At 44.2% G+C, this 20,708-nt stretch overlaps 1 protein-coding gene across 1 annotated transcript in view; it reads right to left on the bottom strand.

Annotated features, from left to right (window-relative positions):
* Positions 1-6,912, bottom strand: part of AOAH (acyloxyacyl hydrolase) — a gene marked incomplete at its 3' end in the record, with an annotated part of 82,532 nt that extends 75,620 nt beyond the window's left edge. Inside the window, exons 1-2 of the mRNA XM_080338718.1 lie at positions 6,345-6,912; positions 5,799-5,953 (exon numbers count right to left, since the gene is read on the bottom strand). Coding sequence (XP_080194844.1) covers positions 5,799-5,953; positions 6,345-6,652 — 463 coding nt within the window. The 5' untranslated portion in view covers positions 6,653-6,912. The remainder of the gene's footprint in view (positions 1-5,798; positions 5,954-6,344) is intronic.
* Positions 6,913-20,708: the final 13,796 nt, after the last annotated feature.

The following is a 20,708-nucleotide window of genomic DNA, read 5'->3' as shown; positions in this document are numbered from 1 at the left end:
AGTCGATTCCCAGCCTTTTAGAGCAAAATACATTGTAGTGCTACATTGATATTGGGCATGGCCTTTTTACAGAACTCACTGAGCTGTAAATTATACGTTCTGTCATGGTGCCTCCCCAGACAATATGTGTACAGCTACTTTGTCTGAGCGCAGTTATTAAAAGCCTCCAAGTCCATTTGGCGTGTTCCATTGTGTTGAGGTTATTGGGAACTCCAAATGCCACCAGTCCTGCTGCCGCACCACAGGGCATATTTCATCCCTGCATTCACGCACAGCTTGACGGAGGCAAACTGTTGGGGACATTGACTATCACACAAATCAACACAGGTAGAAGCTGGTGTTTTACACTGCTGGGAAGCTTGGAAACATCCATTCTTTAATGTAATCCACGCTAAAAATACATTTCAAAAACATGCTTCTTCATACGCCAGGAATTATATGCTAGTGGGTTAAGGGAAGAGGTGACCTGCAAAGTTTGCTGAGAATGGCATTATATCAGGTATAAAGACACGGAAATTTGCTTTCCTGGCTGCTGACTTGCAGGATCTCTGCTCGCGAGCAAAGGAGATGGAAAGCGCTGCTGTCTGACTCTATTGAGCACTCCCTGACTAATCCCTTCCTTCCAATAAGGGCAGCCAAAGTTAATCGCCTAAAGAGCAGGGCAGTCTGCTGCTGGGGAGAAAATAAATAAACCTTGCTATTTGTAAATGGTTCTTGTGGTCACAGCACAGAAACCCCGAAAAGCCAGCCTAGCAGAAGTCATCTCACACAAGCCTCTGCCCTAGTAGCTGATCTATGGCATATATGTCATTCCAAAGGGACAGGGCAGACACAGATCTGTTAAGATCTCTAATGAGGTCTTCCACAGCCTTCTCAGGAACTGGTGACAGGGCTCACTTATCACTATCATTAGAAAATTTTCTGCCTAACCTGAATGTCCCTACTGGTATCCATTTCTGTTATTTCTTGCCGTAGCTGTTATGAACCTGGAGTACAGATCACCCCTTTAATGTTTTAGAGGACAGATATCATGTTTTTTCTCAAGTTTTTCTTCTCTAGACTTAATAATTCTAATTTATTCAGTCTTTCTTTACAGTTCATGTTTGTTTTTCTCCAAAAACTCCTGTCACTCTCCTGTTGACACATCCCAGTGTACGCAGCGTGTGCATTCTTTGTGACAGCATGCCATCATTGTGCCACTAAGCCCAGATGATCTTCCCTAGGGATGCTACCCTGCTGGTTATTCCTCATCTGCTACGTGTGTCATTGACTGCTTCTGCTGAAGTGCCTTCAACATACCCATATTAAAATGATCTTTTGGGGGGGGCAAATACTCCAAGTTTTCAAGATTGTTATGAATTTAATCCTGCCCTCCATTGCAAACCTTTTCAGCTTTAAATTAGCTGCTAATTTAATAGCACACTATTTCATTATCCTGGCTAATGAATATATTGAACGATACTATGTTCAAAACAGAGGTCCAAGAAAGACCTCATTTTGTACATCCTTCCACTTAGGGAGTGAGTCACTCGTAATTACTCTCTCAACAAGGCCACCCATCAGTTTTGTCCTGCCCTGTAGAAGCTTAATCAATGTCACATATCTCTCAGCCATTAGATTAGTGCTTAGGTGGTGCCAAAATCCCTGCTAAAGTCCAGCTGTAATATCTACTACTCCTTCTGTGCTTACATGCCATTATCACACCAGAAAAGAAAATTAGATTGATCTGACATTGTTTCTCCTTGATAAGTCCAGTGAGGATCTTACTCATATTTACTTCTGAATGGCGCTTTTACAAAGTTTTATTAACTATTGCAGGATTTTTCTAGGAATTGATGTTTAACTGACTGATTCCTCAAATTTCCTCTCAGCACTATGTTGAAGAGAGATGAACACAGCAGTTCCCTCCTGCTTTTCAGTATCCCCCCCACTTTCTGTGTCCTCCAGGGCAGCTTCCGCCTTTCCTGAGGTTGCTTCACATCCTTCTGGATGAATTCACCTTTGCTAAAGAACAGGATAATTTGCAAAGACTCTTTAAGGGTGGTGAGAGGTGTGGAATAAAACCTTTAAAAATTAATCAAAAGTAGTAGAAAATTAAAGAACATGATCTTAGGTATGATGAAACATTAACAGCAAGTGTGAACAGTTCACAATGTTACTGTACTGTCTTTGTGAATTTTAACTTAAGTAAAACTTTACTTGCCCTGTGAAATAGGCAGTACTTCTTTCATTTAACAGGTGGGGAAATCAAAGACCAGAGTATCTAAACGGCTCTTTCAAACTTGTTTTTTGAGAGAAAAATACACAACGCCCTGTTGTCAGGATGTCCAACTGAAATTCTGAGGTTGTACCCAGCAAAAGGGTTTCCAGGTCTTGCCCTGAATAAAACCCTTAAGCCATACTGCCAGTCAGTAACAAACCCAGAAATAAAAAACCAGACCTAGTGTCCAGCTTCAAAAACAGTGCACAGAGAAAAAAAACCACCATCTTTACATGAGGAGACACAGCTTCATGGGCCTTTGCATAGTGGAAAACTTATTAAAACCCTTTTGTCTACCATAAGGAAAAAGCAGAAGAATATATCACACACCAAGCGTGCAAGAGGCCCAGAGGAAGTACCTGAGCTGATTTCATGTTATGCAAAAGGCTGGCATTCTTTCCAGCCTGGGAGGCAAGAAACACTGATGGAAAAAAGAGACTGTCAGATATTGGGAAATTTTTTTTCTACTTACAGGGTCAAAGAAAGACCATGTATCTATTTAAGAGCAGGTTGGAGATGGTTAGGAACTGCTTTGGTATACTACATCTGATCTTATGGCCAGGAGGATCATCATCAGGTCCTTTGCCTCTCTTTTCCATAATTCTAAAGGGCAGTAGTATTGAAGCCCTTTTCAAGTGGGAACACTTTCCAAATGCTTTACTTTTACACCAAATCAGTTATGAAAAGATTTTCCCTGAATGAAGCAGCCAAATTTTTCAAGAAAATGCAGCAAAAATGATATGACTTTTTCTGTAGTTACTGAGGCTGACTAAAACTTTTCTCCAGATGTTTTCTAACACAAGTTTGCTGTAAAAAAAGTCACCTTCTTATTTAGACAAGTAAAAATTTGAAAGCAGAAATGTTTTGGTCAACCTCCCCCTATGTCATCTGAATTGTTCAGCCTGCTGTGGCACCTCCCTGGACACATACCCTCCTCTCTTCCAGCCTTATTCAGTACCAGCATATAGGTGCTTCCCAGAATACATTTCCTAGGATGTGCAGGGAAGTCTCTTGAAGCATCCAGATGCCTTCCCAGTGTTACCAGAGTATACTGGGGGAGATGCGGCCAACCCAGGGAGCACTATTAGCAAGGGCAACAGAAGGTGGCATCAACCAAGTTGTATCACATTCAACAGAGCTACCAGAGTTGCATTTTGCTCTCCTGTCATATCATTTCTACATTTTTCTTTAATAAGTGTGATACTTTCAGTGGAAAGGCTTAATGGAAAATATTTTCTTGGGTTTGTTACTGAAAGAGCATCCATTTTCTGACTGGTTTGGCTACTAACATAGCAATCCCGATCATGCAGGTGGTACACACACAGAAGTGATCAGAAATGATTATTCAAAGTGCAGACACCTCATTTCCCTCAGAAAAAGAGAGGCAAATAACTTTGAAAGATTACACATCTGACCACGCATTTAACTTGCATTGAAAAGTCAATTTCTTCAATAAAATCTCCTACATACTTGACATTTTTCATGTTAAAAATGCTATCTTGATCTATAAGGGCAAGAAGACACGGAAAAAGTTTTTGGGGCTCTCTCCCAATGCCTTCCCAGATGGCAAACTGAGCTAGCAGGGTCTGGGGTTGAGCTGTTGAAAGGAAATCACAAGCTTCCTCCCACAGCTGCAGTTAATCTCAGCTTAATTTCTGCTCCTAAAAGGGCTGGTCACTGAATCAGCCACAAGAACTGACATTATCCCTGCTCCATGCCACAGCAGGTGTAACCCACAGCTGCTCCCTTTCCCACTTGTGAAAGGGAAGAGATGTGGATGGCTTGTCAGTGTTTTCAAGGGTTACTTGAGAGAACAGATGATCACTGAAAGCCCAGAGGTGGCCTTCTGGGCTTGCAGGCAGCAGCCCTCCTTGCTAGGCCTGGCCTGTGTGGTTTAATGCCCTGTGTGCTTCATTTTTAGGTTGTGGTTTACAGAAGTGTAGATGGTCTGTTTTGGTCCCAAGTCAAGCTCATGTGGAGGCTTTTAGGTGAAGGGACACCTCAGAGAGAGTAACTGTTACATGAGGCAGTTCTTTTGCTGTCTACCCGCTGACCAAACATGCTGGGGCGATGCTCAGTGGTCCCAGCAAAATGGCTGGTGCCCAATTTATCTTGTGCAAGGCAAATTCAATCCAACGTACAGTCACTTTAGGAATTTAGAGCCTTGCTGGGACAATAGGATGCTCATACCTGACATTTAAAAAACAGCAGCGTAAAAATCATACGGGTGAGCACGCTCACCGCCTTTCCTGCAACATTGAAACGGTAGCTGCCTAAAGATCTCACCATTAAAAGCCACCACTTCCCTCTCGGTCTGGCAGCTGCTGGGTCACTGCTTATGTGGCTGTCAGCCCAAACAAGGTCAGCCTCTGACAGCCATTTCTGCTTTTCACAACTTGCTCTCATTTTCTGGCTGGTGGCTGAACCCCAGCAGGGGCTCCGCAAGCCTCACCGACCTGACTTCACCCCGCTTTCAGTTCACCCTGCCTCACCAGCCCCAAAATCTGCAGAGGCACTGCAGACAGCTCAGAAGTAAGGCAAAAAGCTGTTTTTATCAAGTGTAGGATTATTATTTCTAATTGTGCTCCTTGAGCCACAGAGAAAATAATTTGGGGCTGAAAGGAAATATTTCCTTCTGAAGGATGGAGAACTGTGACAGGATTTATGTTTACAGCACAAAAGCTAAAAGAAAAGAAAATAAAATGTTTGATCACAATGCATGAGTCATATCCATCGTTTAAAACTTGCTCACATATAAAATATAAGCTACCACGTCTCTTTAGGTATACAGTTTCCCACCAAGGGCATTTCTGGTGCAGAAATACCCACAGTTCATGTTGACTTTGGCATTATTGGTCTTGCTTTGGGAATCACTTAAACAGCTGGGGCTATAGGATACCCCTAGCTATAGATGCTATGGAGATCGCCACAGTCACCAAGTGACATGAGAGGAGGGGTTGCCAAAACATGCCCGCCCCACTTTAGTACATGTCATGCAGATGCATGTGCTCACGAAACAGAAAGGAAATGTGAGGAAACAGACCTTGCAACTTGGCTACCCGGAGATGGCCATCCAGACCACAAAGCTCTCTGGCCTGCATATGGACCAAGAATTCTTAAGAATTGTTTCCTAGGCAATGAAATCAATGAGGAGACCCTGGGCAAGTCTGAGGGAAACCTTTGCTGTCCTGCAGTTAAGCAAAAAGCATCGTGAACCCTAACAAATACCAGGACCCCATAACAACTTGTTTCCAGACCTGCAGATGTTAAAGCCAGCTTTTCAGATGCTGTTCCCCACAGAGTAAAAACATGAACTTTGGGAAGCAGCCACTCAAAAACAAAATCATAAAATAATTCCAGACACCATGCTGGCCTTGCAAAATCTTTGGTAGTTATTTCAACAAAGACTGTGAGTATTTTGTAGTATAGCTGTTGAAATAGATAAAGGAGTGATTTACGATGTGCAGAGGAATTCTCAGCTCACTGGTGAAGTAACAAATGAACTAGTCCAGCAGGCAAACAAAACCTGAATACATACCAACACAGGTGTGTCCTTTGTACAGCCCAGAGGGGAGTGAAGGGGCTGGTGGGTCATTTCCATGGGGGAGAGGTAAGGAAGAGGCAGCCTTTAGCAGAAGCGTGAGCCAGAGGATGCAGAATACATTAAGGAATATTTGCCTTGACCCCCTCATCCTAAGGAAGGAAAAAAGGAAGAAATCAGGTGGGAAGGGTACACATGGACCTGTATTCCCTGAATGCTCAGGGAGCATCCTGCATCCTTTTCTCATGAGCAGCTTGCTGTGAAAGGAGGCTCAGCACCCATGTTGCTAAATGTAATGCAGGGGCTGCTTCCTGGAGGGAGGACATCCACATCTGCCCTCTCATGGGGTGCACAGAGGATCTCGCACCCACACATAGCAGGTGCTCTCCTGGCTCCTGCCTTCTGCACACCCCTCAGCCCCTCTCAGTCCATTTGGGGGGGCACCCACCACACCCCAGCAAGACCCATAGATGTGGGCACCCCAGGTCATTCCCCGCACCCCCCTCCCACGCCCCCGCTGCCCCGTTTGCGGCTCTTCCCAACCTGCTGGCCTGGGAGGACCAAGGGGGTTGCATGAACAGCTCTGGCTCAGCGCTGCTGCGTCTCCTGCCGTAGCGGCAGATGACTAACGACCTTAAACCACAGTAGTTGCTGGAGCCACTCAGCATTAATAACGTAAGACACTCCCCTAAACAACTAGTGTTGCAAAAAGAAAAAAAAAAAAAACACAACACGACTCCAGAAACCCTTTCCCCTTGCTGCCTCTTCTCTGCCCTCCTCCGCAGACAAAAAAAATATATATATATATATCTCCGTCTGCTTCTGTAAGATTTTTCGAGCAGCATTTTCATTTGAGAGGACCAGGCACAAAAAATAAAAGCAAGATGCCGCTGGGGCTGGAGTCACAAAGTGGTGAGAGGGACAGGGCTCCCACACCAGGGTTTTGTCAGGGCTTTGTTTTTGCTGGGGTCAAGCCATGGGAACAGGAGGCAGCTGTGGGGGCTGAACCACTCTTCACATCAGCTTCGAGCGCACTCGTTTGCAGCTCCCAGCTGCCTGCAAGGCTTGAAAAATCCTGAGCTTTTCCTGCTTTGGCAGTCACAACAACTAAAGGTTTCCCTGTCTCTTTTTTTTTTTTTTTTTACATCCTCCAGATAAGGCAGAAACCAGTTGTTCCCCAGTCTGAAGCAAAAGCAGTGAGTAAAATGTGTTTAAATGATATCGCTTCAGAGGTAGAGCAAGTCCAAACAGCTCAGTCCCTGTGCATGCACGGTTGGGTCTATGAGTACAATGTAGGACTGAGGCACTGGAAGGCCAAAGCTACATCCCACCTCTACCTCTGCCTTTTTGTATAACCCTGGGCAATTCTCTTACCTCCCCAGCTGGCTGTGGGTATTCGTCTTTCCCTTCCACTCCTTGCCTGGCTCTTTCAGAAGTGGGCAGGCTGTTGACTTGGGTTGCTTAAAGGTAATGAGGAGCCTGTCTCATTTGGCATCCCGGGCATAATTAAAGGAGGCTTGTAAATGGTACTGTAAAAGGAGAAATAGAAAATTTATTAAAATCAGTGATTCCATGACAAATCTTCAGACATTCCTGCAGATCAACATGACCACATAGGCATCAGGTCGGCTTTCATATTTAATGTAGTTTTCGCAAACTACTTATTTTCTGCGGGAGCCCGACCTGTGACATTTTTAAACACAGTCCCAGAAAGTTTGCCTCAACTCTGATAAGCAGGATTTGCCTTGTGGTAATGATAATATAATCCAGCAGCTCTGAGGAAAAAAAAATACTGTTTAAAGCTTCAGTGTGAATACTAATCACTCCATATCTCCATTCTCTAAACCAAGACATGGGTTTCCAAATGTATTTTTTTTTCTAAAAAAAGAAAAAAAAAAAGCCCAAAATAGAAGTAATAGCTGTTGCATGAGTTTTCCAGACCTGCTCCTGCTTATCATTTTCTCTATAGCTAGCAATGCTGTTTTTTTTTTTTTATAGCAGATAAACAAAAATCATAGTGCAAAGCACCTTATCCATATGCCAATCCTACTGAAATCTGCAGGATGTTTTTCTTAATGCTGTAAAAACTTGCTATAAAAAGACACTGTGCTACAGTGACTGCAGCTCCATTAAACCCTTTTTAACACACATATCACTTGGTTCCCAATGACACTTTGAAGTCCTTTAAAACTCTGCATATTGGCTCATGAGCTCTCGCTGAAAGAGCAGAGTGCTAATAATAGGCAAGAATAATCTTCCTAGCAGAGAGGTCTTCGGAATGGTTTCTGCTTTAAATCTATGGCAAAATACAAGCCTAAACAACGGCACTTATAAAGTATATAGATACATCCCAGGCTGCTCCCAGGCATGTAAACCAGTAAAGCATACAGCTCTAGCCTGTAATCAGCTGTTTATTTTCTTTCATTTCAGGCTGTGATAGGAGTGGTGAGATAACTCAGAATCGTGTGTAGCACAGAGCTGGTTTTTGCTATACCTTATGCATTAGCCAAGCTCTTAAACCAGTTAAACAAAAACCCCAAAAGCTTTTGAAATACTCGGTCTGGTCAGACAAATGAGGGATTTGCATACACAGATTTAGAGGCCAGCTGGGAAGGTGACCCCTCCCCCTGAGGTTAAATCTTTCTCCTTCCCACTCAAATCAAATAGCAAGCCCTGCCTTTTGCCAAGTAGATTTTATGTTACTTCCAGGTCCCTAAGACCCAAAGGCAGTAAGACCTAAAGCTGCCTTGCTACAGCAGTGAAGGAGCACATGACTTTGTCTCTTAATCTTAATAAGTGCATAAACAATGTTAATGGGAGGTAAAAAACACATTAGGTCTGTCCCAAAGGAAGGGATGTGATCATAAACGCTTCCATTAGGCTTGTGCACAACATCTAAGTCAGGGAAGCCAACCTGAGACAAGGGTGACTCGGAAGGTGCTGCCTACCTATAAATAGTGCAGCAGCAAGAGTGATGGGGGAGCAGAGCTCTGCCCTCTGCAAAGCACCAGGGCACAGGGGTGATGCCTGGGATGGCCCCTATCCAAAAAAGGTCTGGCAGGGTAACCCGACAGCTTGTGAGTATCTTTGTCCCCCTCAATTCTCATGTTTTGTTTTTTTTCAATGTGTTTGCACCAGGTCCAGCTCAGAGCTGAGCTGCATGCCTGGGTGAGGGTCCCAGGTGGGGCTGACCAGGGTTGTTATGGTCCATAGGTGCCCAAGGGCCTTGACACTTGCCTTGGGGGACCATGAGAGCCAGGTGGGCTGCGGGAATGAACTCCTGGAAACCCCACTAAGTACCTGTCTGCAGTATTACACACCTTAATGGAGTTGAGAATGCAGTCAACATTTTGTCTTTCTCCAGGCCTCCACATGTCACTTCTGAAGAGGGGGTGAGGACTGTGTAGAGCCAGAGGTGTGGTGAGGACATCACCTCTTGTAGACAGGAAACCCTCAGTGTTTGGGCAATGATCCAGCTCTGCAGACACACGGGTCATTCTCACACTGCTAGACAGAAGACGTGGGGTAAATTGAATTTTTTCAAGGCTGAACTTGGACTAATGATAATAAATACATAAATAAAAAATGTGCACATGTAGTTACATACACCTTCCCACAACACTCCTTAATTTCTTGTGCTTCCATATTAGTTCCTGATATCTGATATACACTGGCTTGGGTGGTGGTGATAAATAAGCTAGGTGACATGTAAGCCTTCACTTTTGCTGCTCCTGATAGGAATGCAATGTAGCTGAGTTAGCGTTTCTGACTTTCTGAACAAGGGCTTAAACACAATTTAGGAGTCACCCTTTCCCCAAAGGGGACACATTCATGTGATTGCCACTGGAAGTGTGAAATGAGACATGAGGATGGAGTTATTTTCAATGCTGCTTTTTATAATGGGTCCCTAAAGGCCTGTTTATGCATATAGCAAATATATTGAAAAAGCCCTTGAAAAGAGAATGGAAAATACTTGCATGAAACCCCAAAACAGGACACGTAAGCATCGATATGTCATCTGTCGGCATTAGGGACCACTTGGTTGAAAAAGGGAGACGCTCCCTTGAAACATGGAATAGTCATCTTCTGAAAGGAAATCAGCTGGCAGTGTGTATTTATCTATCCTACTCTGTCCAAGTCACTGCACACATTATAGCACTTTTTATTTTTTTCCTTTTATTTTTTTTTTACTATTTGGTTAGATTTCTCTTACATATTTATTTTTCAAATATATGCATTTTTTTCTCCTTGTCACATCCATGCACACATTTTTATGATGATTAAATGTTATCTTGGAAGGCCTTCTCTCCCTCTGTCTCTCTCTCCTTTTTGACATGTTGTTCAGTTCTTAAGGGAATAGACATAAGCCTTGTATTTTTGTGTCTGGAGAGATAAAACCTGCAGGAAGAAGCCTTTAAATCAAAGATCCTCTCAATCCCTTTTCTTCCTTTTATTTTCAAAACGTTGTCCTTTGTGCCCTTTGACTCTGAAGTTCCCACTGGTTCATTGCTTTGGTTATTTTTCATTATTGCTCTCCGAATTTCTCTGACTGTCATAATCATCTCTGTGGTTGGTGCATTATCACTGGCAGGGATGAACATTCCCAAAGCCCCATGTGGATTTGCTACTGCACCACAGCCAACTGAGTCATTCCCTCTGCCCCAGTTTCCTTATCAGTTACTGCTTGCAGTTCAAGTTATGCATCTATTTCAGACTCTCTCTCCATCTCATTGTCATTCAAAGCTGCAGGGAGAGCATTTAAACCAATATTTTCCTACACTCATACCTGAAAATTCGTTCCAAGCTATTGCCAAGCTGTAGCTGAGATGATTATCCTTTATTCTGCAATCTTTAATGAAATTAACTGTCCCAGCTTGCAAGACCTGTTGATACCTGAGCTCTTGGAAATGTAAATCACTGATGCGACTTAGTTCAGTTTTGGATATAACAAAACGTGGGAATAAGACTCCTAGGGCTTTCAAATAGGGAACCTGTGAAAAATGGAGCTGCGTTACTGGCAGTGAAGTATGTTTCCTTAGTTCATCAGTTTTAGTGCAGAAAAACAAACCTGGCTGTTGTTCTTACTACACGCAGACGACACTACAAATTCAGAAGTGACCTGACTAACATAGATTTTGAGTTGTGTGGGCATAATTGTGGGCCTTTTTGGATCTAAAGACAACCTAATTCTTGCTGTTATCTGGACAAAATAAACAACTCTGGCAATTAAGAAGCAAGAGGGTGTGGCAATACTACTGAGAAAGGACTAATTAGAAAGGCTTCTTTGGAACACTTAAATAACAGTCACTCAGAGCCAGCTATAAATACAAGTCAGGAACCCTGGGATGGACTCCATGCTGCCCTGCACTTTGGGCACTCATTTAAATCCTGAAGAAGTAAGAACTAAGCATTACCCACTCAGCTTGATGGCATTTTTCTCCCATTGTTGCCTTGCCATAAATAGCCAGTAGCCTGCTAGGCAAGCCAAAATGTCTCTTCCAACCAAAATGATTCTGTGATTCTATGATATCTGCAGATCTATCGCTAGTGCATCGGGTTTTTGTCAGAAATGTAACCCACTATTAGGTTCTTGGTTTAGCACTGATTGAAGCTGTGGCAGAGGGGGAAAATCTTGCCCAAGATGCTTTCAGGTTATACATGTTTACAAGGGGAGCACCATGACATCAAAGGAGAAGAAAAATAAATGTTTGCTTACATTTGTTCCATTTGCTCTTTCCTCCAGTAATGCAAATAAAAGAAATACGGCTCAACAGCCTCTTGATCTCAACACAGAACATCTGCCAACAAAAGATAATTATTCCCAGTGTTTGCGTTAGGGAACAGTGGTAAACGCCATTGGAGGCATTTTTAGCACATACCGAGGTTCACAAGATTATTTAAACATATTTTTTGAGCCTCCTATTGGGACTTTTGTACTTAGAAAGGGGACCTGTACAACATATGTACTGTTGATGGCACTTCGCAGTTCAGTAATAGGGTGGGAGACTTTTTTTTCTTCTTTTTTCAAAGAGATGTTTCACCAATTTGCTTCAATAATAAAAGACCTGCAGGTGAGCTGGACAGTTTCCATCAGCAAAATGGCCCTGCAGGAATAGCATCCATCAACCATAAATGAATATGCAAAGGCAGTGCAATCTGATTTTTCAAATATTAATTAAGCAATTCACTGGTCAGCCAGCCACGTATAGAATTTTCATGCTCTGGGAAGTCTGGCTGCATGGAAGAACTCAAAGCACTTAGAGGACTGTATATCCACTAAGTGAAACAAGCCGAGGTTGAGGTTACAGTCAGTAAAGATTGCACTGACCTCACTGATGATCTGGTTTTACACAGACAAGCCAAGCTCAGGCATGAGGTCAGCCTTTAACACTACATCTTTCAGATTTATCGTTGAAAATTCATGAAGGGCTTATTTGCACTTGTCTGTCTTTTCACTTGCAGCAGATTTTATGCTGATGTCTGACATTGGTGGTTTAGTCTTGCATATATATGAGACAATGACATGGGCAGCTGGTTTTAATTACCACTGTTCGTAGCCACCTCACCATAAAGCAGAAATGTGCCTCTCCAAAATGGCTCTGTGTTCAGAAAACCTTTCTTCCTTCTTTCTGTCTCCTTACCCTGGATGGGCACCCCCTAGATTCATCTTTTCTCAGCTTCAGGCTCAGAGCTGTATTTCTTTTTTTCTGGCCCGTTCCAGAAATTAGGGTATTATGGAAAACACTCATACACAACAGCACTTGTTCAGGCTCCTTCTGAGGGATGTGGTAAGGTGAGCAGCTGGGGCTCAATGCAAATCTGACGAGCTAATTCACCCCAGAAGACACTTGAACCTGGGGAAGGCAGGCATGGCACCTGCTTTCAGAAGGAATGACCCCACACAAATCAAAACCAGTGGCACAAGGACCATCAAACTGTAAGCAAGGGAGAAAGCAGGCACCACATCACATTTTTTCCCCGCTCAAGCTGTGCCCTGAATGCAGGATATTTCCACCTGGTCTCTGGCCCCTCTGCACACGCTGGAGTCATTAAATCATCTGTCAAGACACTGTCCTTTGTGCACAGTGGGATGGCTGCCTGCCCGCCTGAATCCCTCACTCATTATTTGCCTTCTGCAGTCCTTTTCAGCCAATTCAATGAAATATAAATAGCATCTCAGATAAATGTTCACTCTCTTATAACACCTTCCTGACGTCTTTCTATTCCCACTCTGGATGCATAAAAAAAAAGAACTGTAATATCTTTAATGTCTTTCAATGAGTTACTGAATCCTTTTTGAACCCTGAAGTATGCTCAGTACAAGGTTTATTAAATACAAAGGGTATAGGCATAGGCATTAGCAGGGTCTGTCCAACTAAATTGTTCAACCAAAATGAGCAGGCAATCTTCTGCCTTGCAAATGAACCCGTCTGTCACAATAAAGTGCTCCAAGCCTGCTGACACTGGACCCATACCCTTTCTCTGCAAAGCCATGCCCACAGCCACAAAGAAGTATGGTTCAGGCTTTCCTGGTTTTGTTTTTCTTTTGTCTTTGTTTGGCTTTATTTTTTTTTCCTTCATAAAGCTCCTGGACACCACATCAGGGATTGTTTGCCTAAACAATATAGGGTGAAGGCCATTCAACCAGCTGATAAGTAGACAGAGGAGGACTCAGGAATGTTACCCAGGCTTTTACTGAAGTGTGACACAGAAGTAGTACCTTGTTGTCTTCCTGACTTAAAAAACAAATTAACACTGGAGTATTGATGGAGTTTGTCTCCCAGTTACTTGCTCACCACCATTCATCATTTAGACTTAGCATTTATGTATATTTAAAGCAACGAACATAAATATACAACAAAGCTTGAGGGTGTTAAATAACCTCCACTAAAACTCCCTCCCCTCATCAGAGTAATTGTCCAACAGGAGAATAGTCGAGTAAACATCTTGGTCCAACACTATGCCTAGAAGATAACAAAGTGGGGACTGAGTGACTTTCACCTTCCAAACTTCATCACCCCAAGGAAAAGGGATCCTCTCCATTGCTTCTGGAAGAATAAGTGGAAATGCATTTTTGGGGACTGAACAAAGCGCCTCTTTCAGTCTCATGAAAAGATGGAAGATGGACACCCCAGCCACAAGTCAGCCACTCTTCACTAAATTCCTATCATGTAAAGCCAAGGAAGAAATCAAGTATGTTCTAGCGATCTCCAGGCCCTGAATTGAACACAAACCAGCAGCTGCCTCTAGCAGCAATCAGACCCAAATAAATGTTTTCCAGGAAAAAGAAATCATAATAATTATATGGCTGGGTATGTCTAAATCTATTCTATGAGTATCAGAAGCATCTCTATTTGCTGTTTATGGGTGTGCTTCTTTCTGAGCAGCGGCAGTGCTGCAGTTTCCCAGCACGGACACTGAATAATCCTGCCTCCAAGCGATGCAGTGATAATGGTGTTTTTAAAAGTCCAGATAAAAAATAATGCACAGGATAGGGAATTTCATTTTGTTTTAGGAGCTGGGCAGGCGATAAACTAAAGTCTCTTGAGGGCTGGGGTAGAAGTGGAGCACGGTGTATAGGCAGGTGTCCCATCAGCATGGCTGGGGTAACACTGAGAATGGTAAGCTTGGGAGTCCTATCCACAATAAACAAAGTTATTTATGTGGTTATCCAGTGATCTGGGTATCTAGGACCCATCAGCATTTTATTTCTGACTAAGTCTTTCCACTTTTCACCCTCTGTACTCCTCTGTAGCCGTGACAGTGCTCTGGAAAGGAGGTCTCCTTCCCCAAAGCTCTGATGTGGAAACCATGAAATTTATTTAAGAAATTCTAATGATCCCACGTTGCAAGTTCCGGGGCACTTAGTGATGATGAAGTGAGAAGAGGTAGGAAAGATACAGAGTCTTGTTCCTGCCCAAAAGTGACCATCTGGGTTTGAGTGTCTCAGTGTTTGGTTCTCTGATCCCCTCCTGACAGCTGGGTTTTGGCAAATACTTAGCATTCACCTGCTGAAAAACAAATCCCAGTGAAGCATTTCAAGATGAGCAGCCAAAATGCAGAAGTATCACTGTTACAAAAGTTATATACAGAATTTAGGAACTACTGGATGCCAAAAAAGTCAAGGAAAGTTGTCAATTAGTTTTTTTCATACACAACGAAACTTTTTCCTTGAAGCTGGTATCATTTCCAGCCCTTCAAAGCTAGAGAACACTTATCTTAGATGTATTTGGTGCATCACGCTATTTTTGGCAAAAATTTGAGATGCAAGATTCATAATTCATATGTCTACCTCATTCCTCTGCTTTAATCCTACATCCAGCAGTTTGTTTTGATGACGAGCAAAAATAACTACAGTCACCACAGATAAAGGTAAGCTGTAACTTTTATCTAAAACTCTCTGGCTATAATTATCAGGCAACTGCTTGTGTTTTCAGAGAGGTGGCCCAATCCTGCTCCTGCCAGGAATGCCAGCTGTTCCATGAGCTCCCAAGCTTCTACTTTCCCTGTGCACAGTGCCTGGGATGGCATCCTTGGTGGTCCTCTGCATCCCTGAGGAGGATCCACTTTACTGAACGGCTCCCCTAGCACAGCAGGCTTGTTTTCTGCAGAAGATGCTAAATATTTCTACCACAGCTGTAGGTGGGAGGATGCTCTGGACCACAACAGCTCCTCCATGTTTAGCTGTAGCTCCCAGGAGAGCATCAGGAGATAAAGTCAGAGGTGTGTTCCTTTGCCCTAGAAGTGCAGGCTGTTTGGCCTGTCTCCTACATATTGCTGTCGAGCTGCTGTTCAAGCTCTCTGAGCATCGTCTTTGCCCCCTCAATGCAGCTGATGAACAAGCAGGCCATAGGAAAGCATGCTGATCATAGAATCATAGAATAGTTTGGGTTGGAAGGAACCTTCAAAGGTCATCCAGTCCAGCCCCCCTGCAATGAGGGACACCTTCAACTAGATCAGGTTGCTCAGAGCTTCATCCAGCCTGGCCAGGAAAGCTTGCCTCATGGTGGGAGATTATGGTACTCAAGTAAAAATGAATAATTTCCTTCCTCTCAGCAAGATAAAACAGAACATGCTCCATTTACAGCCTGTATGAAGCGGTGTTTTGGATTTGCAATAGGAAGTATAGCCAGCTGTTCCCGCCGCCCCCCCCCCCCCCCAACAAAAAATCTGTCACATTTTAAAATACGGCCTTCTAGGGTACCCTGACCCAAGACTTCAGACACTAAAATTTGACCTGCTAATTGACACTGCTTATAAAGTAAATATGTTACGGATTCTTTCCATTCTCACCTTGACTTCAGACTTCGCTCCCCTTGGCTTAGTGTCGTCACTCAGATGGTAACACTTGGCCTTCAGGACATGACTGGTGGGTCCTCTGCCTTCTCAGTGGTGCTGACTGCCTCTCCACTGCCAACTGTCCAAAGGCATCCGTGTTCAAAGCTTCCCCTCACATCGTAGCTCTCTCCTAAGGCATTTCCGAGTCAGAATAACCCCTCCAACAGAAGCCACTTACTGTGTTTGTCCCGATGGTTCATTTTCACTGCACATGGGTATCTAAGGTTTTCGTCATTTCTTAAAGCTGCTTGCTTCTGTTTCAGGCACTTGGGGCGTACCTCAGAGCAACACTGCTGCAAAATAAGTATGTGCTTTCAGCATTTTTAGAGAAGGGCAGTGAGACAGGCAAAATTACTGTATATTTTCGATGAAGGAGGACTCCACACATACACGTATGCACACACGCTAGATACCTCCTGAGAGAAAAGACTCCTATTTGGAAAGACATTTCTTCTGTCACATTTACAGTGAAAGAAAAAATGGAAGTAAATTATTTTTCCTTTTGACTAAAGAAAAAAGGTGCTACCTGCTGGTTTATGTATCTATAATAGTTAATTTAAGGACTTTCATGTTTTTTTTTGGCATCTCTGCAACACAAGGGGACGGAAAAATTAAATATGTTTTCAAAAGGACAATTAATCTTGAAATGATTTATTGCACATTTGAAGGAGCAAGCCTTCAATTTGAGGAACTTGACAGGGTTGGTGTTGCTCAATTTTAAAAGTTAATTTTGGTGATAATAACAACATTTTCATTTTTTATGGCTGTTTGTACTTCTATCTCACACACTAGATAGACAAAAATAAATAAATCTTGTTTGTTTACTTCAAGCACTGCCCTGAGGGATGCAAGGGGCACTTTGCTATCCATCCCAGGGCACAGTGGTCATGGCAGAGGAGTTGTGTGGCTCTGGGTCAGGACAATGGGCAGTGTGGGATCGGCTACTCCAGTAAATGTCACAGAATCACGGAATGGTTAAGATTGGAAGAGACCTCTGGAGATCATCCAGTCCAACCCACTTCCTACAGCAGGTTCACCTAGAGCAGATCACAAAGCAATGTGTCCAGGTGGGTCTTGAATGTCTCCAGAGAAGGAGACTCCACAACCTCCCTGGGCAGCCTGTTCCAGTGCTCCATCACCCTCAAAGTAAAGAAGTTTCTCTTCACATTCAGATGAAACCTTCTGTGCTTCAGTCTGTTGCTGTTGCCTCTCACCCTATCATTTGGCACCAGTAAAAAGAGTCTGGTCCCATCCTCTTGACACCCACCCTTGAGATATTTATAAACATAAATAAGATCTGTTCTCAGCCTTCTCTTCTCCAGGCTGAACAGACCCAGTTCTCCCAGTCTTTCCCACATAGGAAAGATGCTCCAGACCTATGATCATCTTTTTACCCTGTTGCTGTACTTCCTCCAGTAATTCCTTGTCGCTCTTAAACTGGAGAGCCCAGAACTGGATGCAGTACTCCAGATGTGGCCTCACCAGGGCAGAGTGGGAGGAGAACCTCCCTTAACCTGCTGGCCACACTCTTCTTATGCACCTCAGGATACCATTGGCCTCCTTGGCCACAAAGGCACGTTGCCAGGATCTTTGCCAAGGTTTGCTGGGCTTGCCTGTGGACAGGATCATGCTCCAGGGTGGAAGAGGCAGGATGTGGCCATCCCTGCAGGGAAGCAGTGAATGCAGGAGTGGAGGGACCTTGCCTGGACTTGGGCTCATCCCTGCTGGCAGTGGAGAGGTTAAGTGGTAGAACAAGCCCAGGAGCTGCAGTTTCAGCAGGACAAGGGCTTATTGTTATTTAAAATTTAAAAATACTGCCCGATTGTTTGGGGACTTTAATTCTTTGGTGATTCTGACGCGAGTGGGAAAGGTGCCGTGACCCACTGAATGGCCTATCCATCATACCTACTGGTCTGGCTGTCTGGGGAGGGCAGGGACTGCCAAACCTCAGCTGCTGGCCCCACTAGCTTGGTCCCCCGGCACTGGGATACTGCCTGAGAGAGGGGAATGAGACCACAGCATCAGCTCCTGTCCATGCAGAGGGCATGCATGCACTTGCTAGAACTGTCCCCGGGACGAGTTGTTTCCTGCATTAGCAGCAGGCTGGTCACTGCAGCGAGTCTGGGGACGGGGCACGCTGAGATGAAAGAGCAGTTGGTTGGGACCAGCTCAAGCACTTGCCAAACGGCCACATCTCTCCATCCCCTGATGAGAAGGACAACTAATCCTTTGCATCCTCGAGCAGTCAAATCCCATGCTCTCCCCAACACTGTTTTCTCCCATCTTCTTCCAGACTCTGCTTCGCCCATGAATGAAACCAAACATGCACCTGTCCCCAGAAAGTGAATTTTGGCTGAGCTGAATCTGCAGCACTGATAAGCAACAAATGCCATGTATTAGCTACACTGGGGAAACATCAGTACAGGTTTCCTAAATACCCTTGCTGCTTATTTTGCAGCATAGATCCAGTGATTCCCTTCTGCTGGGGATTTGGAAAGCTGTGTGCCTTCCCAAAGTCAGCTCATGCCCTGCAGGATCAGGCCCTAGACTGCATATAAATCAGTTACATGTGCTTGAATTAAGAGAATTAATTAATAAGACCTTCCCATCCCCAGGAGGTTCAGACCACAATGAGGCAGGTAGGGTAAAGGCCAATGTGAAACACTATCATTAATCCTGCTTTTGTCCAGAGTGTGACGGGCTGCTGGGAGCTATTCTTTGTGCTCATACCAGGGGGAATCGCTGGGACAGAACAGACCTTATTCTCTCTGTTTGCAGGGAACGGCTCTTGCAGGACATTAAATTTCTTGATGCCATAACTAAATCCCAGGATCCTCCTCATGAGTTATTCAGCACCTGTCACTCGGGTCTTGCACACCTATTTTATCATCCTCACATCCACCTCTATCTTTCAGAAATGAATATTTATTATCTTTGTTGCAACAGTAGAATCAAATCCCTCTGTTACTTTACTAATGCAGTTCTTTTCTTCAAAGATAAGCATACCTATCTCCCCCAAAAGATTAACTTCTGTTTTTCATGCCAGGGTATTTCAGGAGTAAATTACAGCCTGGCACAACTCCTCACCACAGCAGTAAGGGAAACAACGTTCAACATCTTCAGCTGAGGTGTAGGCATCTGGGTACATCCTATACCAAACAATTCCTGGTGCTGTATTTCTGGTTCATGTTAGACAACTCTGCCATAGGGCTATAGCTTCATCCAAGCGTAAAAGCCAGGGGTGGAGTATGGAGAGGACACGGCGCATTACCAAACTGTCTGGGAGACACGGCTGGTTGCCCACAGGAGTCCGTGTCAGTGGGCTGGGAAAATGATGGAAATGGACCTTCGCTGACATGTTCAAGAGCCTGCAAAATGCCTTTTTAATGTGCTAATGTGTCAGCAAGAGAATTACAAGTCCATTAACAAATGGGGTGCACCTACAAGTTCTCATCTCACTGTACCATAACTTTTTTCTTTTCCAATACACAGCATAAAATTGTACTCCTGTACCATCGTGGGTGCCCTGATCTGCCATTATTAAGATGAGATGATCTGAGCAGCAGTATTAATTTCCATCAGGAGCTTGGCCAACCAGGCAGTTGTAGTTGTGCTTTCCTTCTCTTGACAGCATGGTAAGCACAAATTCAGTGCCATCCAGCAAGGCTGGGGTCTGAAGGATCCACCTTTGGGCTCCTGGATCTGGTACTGGGTTTGTGGGGCTCACACAGCGTGGGGATGCTGAGAGCAGCAAGAACCATTTGCACCTCCTGAGCTGACTTTCCTAGACATCAGCCCCACTCAGCAGCATGAGCAGAGAGTCATCAGGTGTCTAAGGCTGGCTCCCGCAAGGCAAAGTCCCCTTTTTCTCCCCTCACGGAGGAATCAGTGCACCAGGCAGATCATAGAAACATAGAATGTCCTGAGTTGGAAGGGATCCACAAGGATCATCGAGTCCAACTCCTGTCCCTGCATACGACAACCCCAAAATTCACACCATGTGTCTGAGGGCATTTTCCAGTCTCTTCTTGAACACCGTCGGGCTTGGGGCCGTGACACCTCCCTGGGGAGCCTATTCCAGTGCTCCACCACCCTCTGGGTGAAGAACCTTTCTCTAATGTCCAACCTAAACCTCCCCTGGCACATCTGACTTGTTATAGCAGAAAAAAATCTGAGAAGTTCTAAGCAGATTACCAAGAGCATAGATGCACATCCTCACTGCTGCCAGCTCAACTCGGGTGAAGTGCACAAGACACAGGGGCCAGACTAAGTGCCCACAAGAGAGACTGCAGAGAGTTTTTCAGAGGTGCTCTCCTGATCAGAAAGCAGTAGCACAAAGCTGCTAACTGTGGCCCATTGCTTCCCTTGCTCCCCTGACACATCCTCCTGCCATTCCCTTGCATTCTGTCATTGGTCTCCAGAGAGAAGAGATCGGTGTCTGCTCCTCCTCTTCTTCCTCCTCCCTTAGTGAGAAAGCTGTAGACGGTCATGAGGTCTCACCTCAGTCTCCTCTCATCCAGGCTGAACAAACTGAGCGACTTTAGGTACTCGTCATACCACTTCCAGTCT

This window comes from Nesoenas mayeri (assembly GCF_963082525.1).
Source record: "Nesoenas mayeri genome assembly, chromosome: 2".
Taxonomy (NCBI): Eukaryota; Metazoa; Chordata; class Aves; order Columbiformes; family Columbidae; genus Nesoenas; species Nesoenas mayeri.
The sequence above is the reverse complement of the archived record's forward strand: the minus strand, read 5'-3'. Positions and strand labels throughout refer to the sequence as shown.